Raw genomic sequence first — 12,019 nt, 5'->3', positions numbered from 1 at the left:
ATTTGGTTGGGAAATATTGCATAGTTTATCATAGTGACTACTGGAGATATTTCAGTGGGAACCTATTCCCACTGGGTTACAAAAGAACAAATGCTACAGAAATTTAAACACAAGGGAAAAAGCAAGATCTTGCTTAAAGTGGGAATACATTTTGAAAAACATTGGAGTCTTTAAGTCACACATTGTCACTGGGTTTTGAAGAATAATCTTTTATATTGAATCTGTATGAATAATACATTTTTCTGCTCATGTTACAAATTTCCTCTAAATAAGTAAAAACTTTGAGGTTCAAAGTAACTCTTGCATTTCTTTGTGGATTGTACCAATTATAGATACTTAAATCATAAAGACAAATGTAGGGAAACGGGATGGGCAATGAGGTGGAGTTGAATTTGAGGTGTTACAAGAATTGTTTATAATACACTTTTCTTCTTTAACCTTTGTGATAGCAGGACATATGGCTTATTTTTTTTTAACATTTTTCTTGGTCTTCCTTTGATTTCCATCCTCTTATCATCAAAATTGCTTGACATTTTGATGTTTATATCATGTGGAACATTTAATAGGTTAACCAGAATGCAAGGAGACAAGTCATCCTGTCTTCAGGGACAGAATTCAATGCTGTCAAATCCCTCACGTTGGGGACAATTTTAGGTAAGTGGAAGAAAGAGAGCCCCCTCCCCCCACCGCCCAGTGACTGGGATTGGAAGTGTTAGTTTGCAAACACGGGAAGCATTCATCATGCTGAAAGAAGCTCCTTGATATATGCATGATTTCCCAGTGAGTGACAGTCAAGGTAGAAGCTTGTACTCTTGTCTGAGTGTGCATATGATCACAAGTAAGTGCTGCTTGCGAGTTGAACAAGGGCATTCCTTGAAAAATGCCTCCACACTTACCCTCTGGCTTGGCAATCAAGCATAATGAAATTTTGCATTTTTCTAACAATTCAGGAAAGACAAAATCAAAGCAGATATAAGTTCACAAATTCTGTAGTAATCAGGGGTCAAATGCAGAAATCATTTTAATGATAAATCTAGATTTATGTTTAAGAAGGAAGAGAAAAGGCTGCTTATTTTCTCTTAGCAAACAAGCTTTGGGCTGTGGTCTGGGCCCTGCCTTGCCTGCGAGCTGAGGTGAAATGTGTTCATTGCTCCCAGCTACTCCTGGAAAATCACAGCCTAAATATCCTACAGACATCCTTTATGGCTGCCAGTTATTCTCCATAAAAATGCCGAAGTAAAAGCATACTTTACTATTTAGACATCAAACTCTTGATGCCTTTATTTTCCCCTTGTCGCCAAGAATTACATTGAAATAAAAACAGATATTGAAAGTTATTTCTTTTATTTTTGATTGTATAGAAACTGTATGTTTTATTGCTATTTAAATGATATCTAGGGGAAATCCTCTTGTGGCATGTTTATTATTCCTCCTCTGGTACTTGATACTCATATGGCTATATTTCGTCCTAAATAATCGATGGAAACTTATTAGGTGTTCAGCCATTTATACATTGATTCTTTTGGTCATTTCTTCTACCCCACAGATATATGTTACATCACCAACTTGAGAATGTTAGAAAAGGCACATGAATGGATGTTCAAAATATGTCGAGAATCATAGTAACTATTAAAGCGATCACATCTTTCAAACAGATGATAGGCAATGAAATGATGACTTCTTATTTTTCAGACAGAGGAAATGTTATGAATGCTAGTGCTCTCCAAGGGTGCTCTTGTAAATGGTAATAACAAAAGTGTAGGGCTTCCCTGGTGGCACAGTAGTTGAGAGTCTGCCTGCCCATGCAGGGGACACGGGTTCGTACCCCGGTCCGGAAGGATCCCACATGCCGCGGAGCGGCTGGGCCCGTGAGCCATGGCCGCAGGGCCTGCGCGTCCGGAGCCTGTGCTCCGCAACGGGAGAGGCCACAGCAGTGAGAGGCCCGCGTACCGCAAAAAGTGTGACATTTAGACGCTGCAGCCCAACTGTTAAAAAGGCAGATTAATCCAGTGCTCCTTCACTGGTGAGAATATAGTTTTAGCATGGTATAGTGAATAACAACTTCAGGCTGAAGCGGTGGTGCTCCTGCATTGTAATCATGCCTTCAAGGTAGATAAAGAATCTGGCCTTGATGATGTAGTGACAGTGGTAGCTTGTGCTGAAGGTCCTTTCCTGTGGTTCATTGTTCTAGTCGCACTCCCCACATGTGAGATAGTAATGGTGCAGTTACCACAGAAATAAAAATGAGAACATTTGTTTCCCACTGAGTGCTGGGAGATGTTTATACCTATCACAGCACATTGTAGAGGTGAGTATTCCAGTCTCCAATGTGTGGTTTTGATGTTTCTCAGGCATTTCTGACATCCTTGTTTTCATGATATTAGTAGATTTTTAAATTCTATTTAAAATAGTGGCATAATTTTAAAAGAATTGGAAAAACAAACAAACCCCCCAAAAAACAAAAACGAATTGGAAAAACAATTCAAAGGAATACTGCTCCTTCAACTTTTGTCCGTGAGAATAACAGTATATGTTTAAATAGAGATTATGAAATTCCTAAAAGTTCGAAGACCACGTTGAGCTTTAGAGAACAGTGAGATAGAACCCTATCTTTGCTTGTCAGCCCAACAGTTATAATTGTTTTTAATATCCAAATGGAGAAGAATTTGCTCCCTTTTTTATCTGATATTGAGCTCTACTCTCTGACCCGACAGATCCTTGGTCTGAGCAGTGAGTAATTGATCACCCAAGGGGTGTGCAAGCCGCAGAGCTGAATTTTTGTCGAGTGGGTGCAAGCTGTGTGTGGAATGATGGTTCTGTCTGCCCCCAGATCTGATCCCTCCTCCACTGCCAGACAGAAGTCCGTGCGTACTCTTTCCCAGCCCGGAGGACAGATATGGTCAATAAACAAAACAAACACAGACCACACACAACTTCACACCCTCAGTGACTCCAGCATCTGACAGGAGAGATGAGGCATATTCAGGAATGTCTGTGACCCAAAGTATGAATAGAAAGTTGCTATCAGTAAGTGTGAAATTGACAAAGGAATATTTTTAAGGACAATTCAGCTTCAAATGTACGATCTATAAAGATATAGGCAATAGATTACAGAAATCGACTTAATCACTGAACTGCATTATATGAAGGGGATTGTTTTAATTAAAAAGTAGAATAGTAAATTTTGTTATATAAATTTTTATTTTCCTATAAGTTAATATATAGAGGACAGTAGCATGGAACTGAAGGTGTTAATGTTTTTATTCAAGGGTGATATAGTCAAAAATATCTCTCTCAGGCCACAGAAATTAAAGTTGAAACTCAGCAATGAAGTTTATAGCCTGAAGCAATTGGATCTAATAAAATTGTAAATATCCATTTCATCTGTACCTAGAGGTATATATCTTGATCAAAGGCTAATTAAATGTTTCATGTTTTGGATAACTTTATTTTAGGTTGGCTTCTGTTCTGCTGCCACTCTCAAATCAGTTACTGAGTACAAGAGGACTACAGTTTTGTGTTTAGGTTTGGCGAGTATAAGCAGAACTGCCTTTCACTAACTTATAGTAAAGTAGACCAACTGATTGGCTAATAAGGACCTACTAATTTCCCAAATAAAATAGTCCCAAACTATGACAAGTTATCCAGTACTTATTTCTTGTTAGCTATTTTGACTCACTGACTTATCCATTCATTCAGAAATGTTTGGTGGTCCCTAATATGCACTTATATTTCATTGGACATTTCGAATGCCTCATAGCAAAATACACTACCGTACCTGCCCTCAAAGCACTTGTGGTATAATACAAGATACAAACAATAAAACAGTGTTCTAATGATAACCTAATCTAGTTAGTCATTATTATTATTTACCCTAGTGTGCTATGGAAAAATGGTTCCGCATCATCTTCTAATTAACATGCTCTTGTTCTTTCCATTCTTCAATGATCTTATTAGTGATGACCAATCAGGTTAAGTTTTCCCAATTACTATAAAATAGTTTTAGTATAATCCTACTTTAATGTAAATCTTTAGATTTCTAGTGTTCTGTGTAGTTTTAACTCTGATAGGATTTATACTCCCAAAGTATGAGAGCTTTAAAATACCAAGTAAGGTGCCCTAGCATTTTTGCTAAATTTTGTTTCTCTAAAGACTTTTGTATATTTGGTATTCTATTCATTTTGTTTTTTGTGCATTTAAAAAAACAACAAAAATAACAAACCCAAAATATCAAAGCAAAACAAAAATCTGCTTTTGAAGTGTGCAGACTAAAGATTTGTCTTCCTATCTCTTCCTGGGGGAGAGTACAATTCACATCAATATAGTCATGTGAGTAAACCTTAGTAGGCCAATTATCTGTGGGATAAAGAAAATCCACTGAAGAATTGTATGTTGAAAAGGAGCTCCATAAATCATTCATGGAAATTACCTACTGAGACTTGCATAGAGAGACTAGAGTTTAGATATTAAAAACTCCATTGACTTATATGACATATATTAGTCTTTCCTATGCTCTGCCTAAGAGTTTATCTCATTTAGAAGAAATTCACATAGAAAGACACAAAGAGTTTATAAAATTTCAGGAATATGAATGTAAATGAAAAAATCCTCAACAAAATATTAGCAAATCTAATGCAGTAACGTATAAAAATTATTATATGCCATGACCAAGTAAGATTTATCCCAAGAATTTAAGGTTGGCTCAACAGATAAAAATCAATGTAATGCACCATATTAATAGACTAAAGGACAAAAAACACATGATCACCTCAATAGACAGAGAAAAAGCATTTGAAAAAATTCAGCATGCTTTCATAATTAAAACACTGAACAAACTAGGAATGAAAGGAACTTCCTCACATGGAAAGGGCATCTGCAAAAACCCTACAGCTATTATCACACTTAATGGTGAAATAATGGAAGTCTTCCCCTAAGATCAGTAATGAGATGAGGATGTCCACTCTTACCACTATTGTTCAAGACTGTAGTGCAGGTTTGAAGGAGGGCTGTTAGGCAAGGAAAAGAGTAAAAAGTATCCAGATAAAACAGGAAGAAGTAAAATTATCTCTGTTGGTCAAGGACACGATCTTGTAGGGAATCCATGAAAAAAGCTATTAGAGTTAATAAACAGTTTTGGAAAAGATACAAGACCAACACAAAAATTTACTATATTTCTATATACTAGCAATGAACAATACAAGAATAAAATGAGGAATGAAATAATAGAATAAATATTCTATTTACAATAGTATCAAAAATAATCAAATGCTTTGGAATAACTTTAACAGAAGAAATGCAAGACATGTACACCGAAAACAACAAAACATTGTTGGAAGGAATTATGTAAGACTTACATAAATGGAAAGGTATCTGTGTTCATGGATTGAAAGACTCAACATTGCTAAGATGGCAGTGATCCCCAAGTTTATCTACAGATTCAACACAATTTCTATCAAAATCCAAATGGCCTTTTTTTTACAAAAATGGACAAGTTGAACCCAAAATTCACATGGAAATGCAAGACAATCTTGAAAAGAAGAATAAAGTTTGAGGTCTCACCCTTCATGATTTCAAAAATTAGTACAAACTTACAGTAGTAAAGACTGTGTGGTATTGGCATAAGATAGACTTATTGGTCAGTGGGCTAGATTGAGAGTCAAGAAGTAAAACTATGTATTCATGGTCAGCTGACTTTTAACATTGGCGCCAGGACCATTCAATGGAGAAAACATAATCTCTTCAACAAATGGTGCTGGCTCAATTGGATATCCACAAGTTTAAAAAATCAGGTTGGACCCCTGCCTAACACCATATACCTTGGATTAAGCAATGGTTTTTTTAGAGAAGTTTTCTTAAAAGCCTTGGGTTAGATCATGGATTCTCAAAAGCACAAGCAGCAAAGAAAAATAAATTGGATCTCATCAAAATTTAAAACTTTTGTAATTCAAAGGACACTCTCAAGAAAGTGAAAAGACAACCCACAAAAATGAGAAAAAATATTTGCCAGTCCTGTATCTGATAAACAGAATACATAAAGAATTCTTATAACTAAACAGTAAAAAGACAACCCAACTTAAAAACGGCCGAAGGATCTGACTAGACATTTCTTCAAAGAAGATATACAAATACGAACATGAAAAGATGTTCAAAATCATTTGTCACCAGGGAAATGCAAATCAAAACCACAAGATACCATTTCACAACCAATAGGATGGCTATGATCAAAAAGACAGACAGTAACAAGTGTCATAGAGGACATGGAGAAACTGGAACTCTTGTCCATTGCTGGTGAGAATGTAAAATTGTGCAGCTTGTCCATTGCTGGTGAGAATGTAAAAAAACAGTTTGGCAGTTCCTTAAAATGTTAAACATAGTTACCAGGTGACCCAGAAATTCCACTCCTAGGTATATACCCAAGGGAATTGAAAATATATATCCATACACAAAAGGTGTACACAAATTTTCAGAGCAGTATTATTAATAATAACCAAAAATTGGGAACAACCCCAGTGTCTATCAACTAAGGATTAGATAAACAAAAGTGGTGTACAATGGAATATTAGCCATAAAAAGTAATGAAGTACTCATACATGGGACCACGTGGATGAACCTTGAAAACATTATGCTAAATGAAAGAAGATAAACACAAAAGACCACATAATGTATGATTTCTTTTATATGAAATGTCCAGAATAGGCAAATTCATAGAAACAGAAAGTAGTTTAGATTTTCCAGGGGCTGGGAGGGAGGTTAGAGTGGGAAGTGACCACTAATATGTACAGGGTTTCTTTTGGGGTGATAGATCCTGCAATTACTGGGAAAGGTTTTACAACCCTGTAAAAAAAAACCCCACTGAATTGTACACTTTAAAAGTGTACAATTGTACACTTTAAAAATTGTACACTTTAAAAGGGTGAATTTTATGGCATCTGAAATGAATCTCAAAAATAAGGAAAAAAATCCATTAGAGATTTATTTCTTTTGCTAATGCCTTTTCTGCACATGTACCTGGGAGAGTTAGAACACTGAGTCATAATTGGACATTTATTCTCTTGTGTGAATGAGTTTATTCAAGAACAGGGTTTGATGGGAAATAGAGGGGGAGAACAGGAAAGGCCCAGGATTAAGGACCTCTGAGATGGAGTGAGGGCACATCAAGAGAAGGCTGGACAAGCCTAGTCACAATTTTAAAAAGAGCTGATGAGCTAAAAGCAGCACACATGTAGATTCTGACATTATTTCCTTGTCATGTGAAAGGGTGGCAGAGACTATTGAAATGTCATTATAGGAAGAGTTGATATAATTTACTAAAGAATATTCTTCCAGTAAATACCTGCTAGGAGTGCTTGTTAAAGTGCTTAGGGTCCTAAATCACCCCTGATTTCTTCCCAGGTATTGGTTGCAAGTGCCAGGGATACTTTGGTGTGGTGGGGTGGGGTGCCGGGGAGAGGGAATAATTCACTTCTTTCTGACTCTGAAAATCAGGTCCCTCCAACCCTGAGCTGTTCGAAAGACAAGACTGAAAAAGTCTGTCTAGCATGATTTTCTAATTATGTCATTTATTTAGCTAGCATAAAGGAAGTTCACTCTGGTTTCATCAACTCCAAAATAAATAGCAGGTTGATACTTATATTCAGTCTAGCCAATTTCATTCACTAAAATGTTTTTAACATTCATCCATGTTGTTGCATGTAATAGTAGTTCACTTGCTCTCTTTGCTGGGTAGTCTTTTATTGCATGACTATACCACAGTTTGTTTATTCTTATGTTGATGGGCAGCTGGATTGCTTCCAGTTTGGGACTGTTAATCTCCTGTATTAGCTTTATAGTTGTACCTCTTTGTATTTTTTTATGTTACTCTTAAGATTAATTATTCATCCTTGATTTATTATATACTACTTTGTACACTTCCCAAACTATGTAAAAACCTTATTTTTTTCCATTTTACTTCCTCTTCCACCCCTTTTGCCATTGTTGTCATGTATTTTACTTTTACATATTATTTTTTCCACGAGACATTATTATTGCTGTTGTTTTAAACAGTCGATATTCACTTCAATTATCTACATATTTACCCTTTCTGATGCTCTTCATTGCTTCCTGCAATTCCATGGACAGTTCACTCTGTTTCCTGATTCTTGTTTGTAGATGAGAACCTCAGGGAAGCTTGGAAATGCTCCTTTCGCTGTTCCACTGTTTACTGCCAGTGCCTTTCAGAAACACTTCTCATTGTGGGTAGCAGAAAGCTCTCCACACACATTTTAATTCTTTGTTCCTTCCTTTTCCTTGTGAACCTTTTGTTAACATGCTTGTTCCTCACAAAACAAGAAATCATCTCGTGTGTTGGAATGCATGGCCTTGGCAATATATTTTAAAGGCAACACTACCCAATACCTGAGACAGTTGAGAATGTTTATGTCCTAAATTGTTGGAAATGTGATCAAACTCTCAAGATTTCGTACCATAGACATTTTTTAAGAGAAAAAATATATTAAATCTGTTTTTATCCAAAGTGATTTAAGGGGTTCTACTCAAAATTACAGTAGAAGTGAACTTTATCCTCAGCCCTTAGCTCACTTTTTCCTAAACATGACTTTTCTTCACATCCACGCTCAAACCACCTTCTCCTCCCCTTCTTTCCTAGCATGAAACTGCACCTAATTTCCCCTTACTTTCTGTTGATGCCTGTGTTCTCAAACTAGAGGTTTATCAGACATTTTCATCCTGATGTGTAAATTTCTAATAATGCACTAAGTATTCTCCTAAGGTTCCCCCATCTTTTTTTTCTCTTTACACTTTAAAGGGAAGAAAATTTTTGAGCCAAAAGGAAGGAACTTAATGATGGAATTTCAGGAGTCAGCTAACAGGGAAGATGGATTTGCACTCATTGTCTTTCTAAGCACAGTTCTATTTTTTTTTTTTTAACATCTTTATTGGGGTATAATTGCTTTACAGTGGTGTGTTAGTTTCTGCTTTATAACAAAGTGAATCAGTTATACATATACATATGTTCCCATATCTCTCCCCTCTTGCATCTTCCTCCCTCCCACCCTCCCTATCCCACCCCTCCAGGCGGTCACAAAGCACTGAGCTGATATCCCTGTGCTATGCGGCTGCTTCCCACTAGCTATCTACCTTATGTTTGGTAGTGTATATATGTCCACGCCACTCTCTCGCTTTGTCACAGCTCACCCTTCCCCCTCCCCATATCCTCAAGTCCGTTCTCCAGTAGGTCTGTGTCTTTATGCACATATGGTCGCCTTGTCTTTGATAAAGGAGGCAGGAATGTACAGTGGAGAAAGGACAGCCTCTTTAATAAGTGGTGCTGGGAAACCTGGACAGGTACATGTAAAAGTATGAGATTAGATCACTCCCTAACACCATACACAAAAATAAGCTCAAAATGGATTAAAGACCTAAATGTAAGGCCAGAAACTATCAAACTCTAAGAGGAAAACATAGGCAGAACACTCCATGATGTAAATCACAGCAAGATCCTTTTTGACCCACCTCCTAGAGAAATGGAAATAAAAACAAAAATAAACAAATGGGACCTAATGAAACTTCAAAGCTTTTGCACAGCAAAGGAAACCATAAACAAGACCAAAAGACAACCCTCAGAATGGGAGAAAATATTTGCAAATGAAGCAACTGACAAAGGATTAATTTCCAAAATTTACAAGCAGCTCATGCAGCTTAATAACAAAAAAGTACAGTTCTTTTAATTCGGATGCTGACTTTGTGTGGACCTGTTTCTGGGAATTGCTGCTTGGACCATAAGACTTGCCTCTACTCCCGGTTCAACTTGCTTGTGCCCCTGAACCTAGGAACTATAGGGCCAGTCCAGCAGGCAAGAGGAGCCAGGAAAGTGTGAATGAGAGCGCTGGGGTAGGAGTTTGCCCTCTGGACTGGAGGAGGAGTACACAGCAGAGTCTTAGGGTGGTATGTGAAAACCGTGGATCCTGGGGAAAATTTGCCTTGCAGAGAACTCAAGACTTCCAAAGGGAAGGTCAACATTGCTCCACATTACGGTCCCCATCCTCTCTGCTTCTCCTGGAGCTGAGAAAGATGGATTGTTGGGCCACATCCTTCCTCCCGTGGTGAGGGTGAGGGTGAGAGACCTCTTCCTATGCTTTATAAGAAGTCAGATAGTCTGAATGCAGGTCTGCTGCTGACTATAGGGCAGAGAAGCTGCACTGTCCACAGTGTCAGGACCTGTGTATCGTATAACATCCTTAACCATGGAGTCACAATAAGCAGTCCCAATAAATAAATAAGTAAATAATGATGCCACCACTAAGGGAATCTAAAAGCAAGAGTAGGGGTAGAGAAAGAAGAAAAAACAACAAATAAAATTTCCTGCATCAAAATAGATGGAAGACAACTAGGATGAAACTTGGCACTCAAAGAGATTTTAATAAAGTCACACACACAGACACAAGCACCAACCCTGGTAATTAAAATAAATATGATTTTTCAAAATTTCACTGGGTGATCTAAAGGAGAGAATCATCACTGGTTATCCTTAAACAGTGGCATGGAGTATCATGTAGATGAAATGTCTCAAGCCACAGAGCAAAAAGATTAAGATGTAGAAATTAGGAGGGAAAAATAAAACATTTGGAAGTTAGATCTAGAAAACCTAATATGAATAAATAGAGATCCAGAAAGAGAATAAGAAGCAAAGATAATACTTACGTATTAAAAAAATTTCTCTGAGCTAAAGGAGAACCTGAGTTGCAGATTGAAAGGACTCACTGATTTTGATGAGAAAAGACACACATCTGGGGAAATTCTGGGAAAATCCGTGAATTACAAAACCATAGAGAAAAATCTTCCAGACTTTCTAGACAGAAGTTACTACAATGGAAAATAATGATATTGACATCAGCATCCAACTTCTCATTTGCAGCAATAGAATAAAAATGAGGGAATGATATACTGCTAAGAAGAATGGTTGCAACTCATACATCTAACATATAATTTATCTGACCAGGTTAAAAAAAGATATTTTGGATGACAAGGAAAGATTTAGATTAAATACTAATCAAGTTTCCCATCTTAAGAAAATACTAGAGAATTATTCCAATCAAAAAATGACTCAAAACCATGACCTCAGGTTGGAAAATTGACAGGAAACTGAGCATCAAACCTTTCAATGTATATTTATACCCACATGTACATGCATAACATAGTTACAGCTACATGATTAATGATAGGCTCTCCAGGTACATATAAATCCACCCATTCACACTCACAAATCCACATATATGTATAAATATTAAGTACAGTCTTGAAATACAGGAAAATATAATGCAATATGATATGCTACTGATGTTTCTTTCCTTAGTAACAACACTATCTAAAGACATGAAGTTAGGTTATCTTTAAAAAGTAAATTCCACAAAATTGGCCTAATTCATTATGATAAATGTCTGCCTGAGATTCCTTCTGTTACCCTTGCCTAGTAGTGCTCAGGTCAGACTTTGACCAGGAACAGGAAAGCTAGTATTTGTCCAACAACTAAAACTTTTATTTTACCTGTAATTCTTTTTTTTCAGATGTTAGCCTTGCAAAAGTCCTGTGTTGCTATTGCAGTGTCTCCCATTTTATTTCTTCTTGACATTCTCTCAAGTTTACATAAGCAAGGGTGCCTTTCTTTAAGAAATAGATAATATCTGAATGCAAAATTTAAAAAGTAAAGTAACTACCCTTTTAATTGATAATCCTTTAGTTGGGTTGTGCCTAGCTCATTTTACTTTAGTGTACTTAAGGAGCTACCTGAAATTCCACATGCATAAAGATCTTTGATGTCTCGTATAATCAACTTGGCCAAGGTAGCTATATGTGTCAGACAGATGTCTATTATGATTATAACAATGCAAATGCATGCCCCCAATTTTAGTTGTTTTTAGAGGTCTTTTCCATAGCAAACATTTACTTTTGCAACTTTAAAATCATGAACAGAATTTTGTAAGCCCAAGTAACTCCCAATACATTTGCTGAAAATCTCAAAGTT

At 36.7% G+C, this 12,019-nt stretch overlaps 1 protein-coding gene across 1 annotated transcript in view; it reads left to right on the top strand.

The window, feature by feature from the left end:
• The window catches only part of LOC111167644 (contactin-associated protein-like 3), a 187,695-nt gene that overhangs the window by 168,077 nt on the left and 7,599 nt on the right, over positions 1 to 12,019 (top strand). The window contains exons 21-22 of the mRNA XM_089912900.1: positions 567 to 654; positions 11,506 to 11,508. Coding sequence (XP_089769026.1) covers positions 567 to 654; positions 11,506 to 11,508 — 91 coding nt within the window. The remainder of the gene's footprint in view (positions 1 to 566; positions 655 to 11,505; positions 11,509 to 12,019) is intronic.

The sequence above is a fragment of the Delphinapterus leucas genome, chromosome 6 (genome assembly GCF_059928025.1).
Source record: "Delphinapterus leucas isolate spDelLeu-1000000601 "Yukka" chromosome 6, BTC_Dleu_Yukka2, whole genome shotgun sequence".
In the NCBI taxonomy this organism is placed as follows: domain Eukaryota; kingdom Metazoa; phylum Chordata; class Mammalia; order Artiodactyla; family Monodontidae; genus Delphinapterus; species Delphinapterus leucas.
This window is presented reverse-complemented; position numbering and strand designations above follow the sequence as displayed.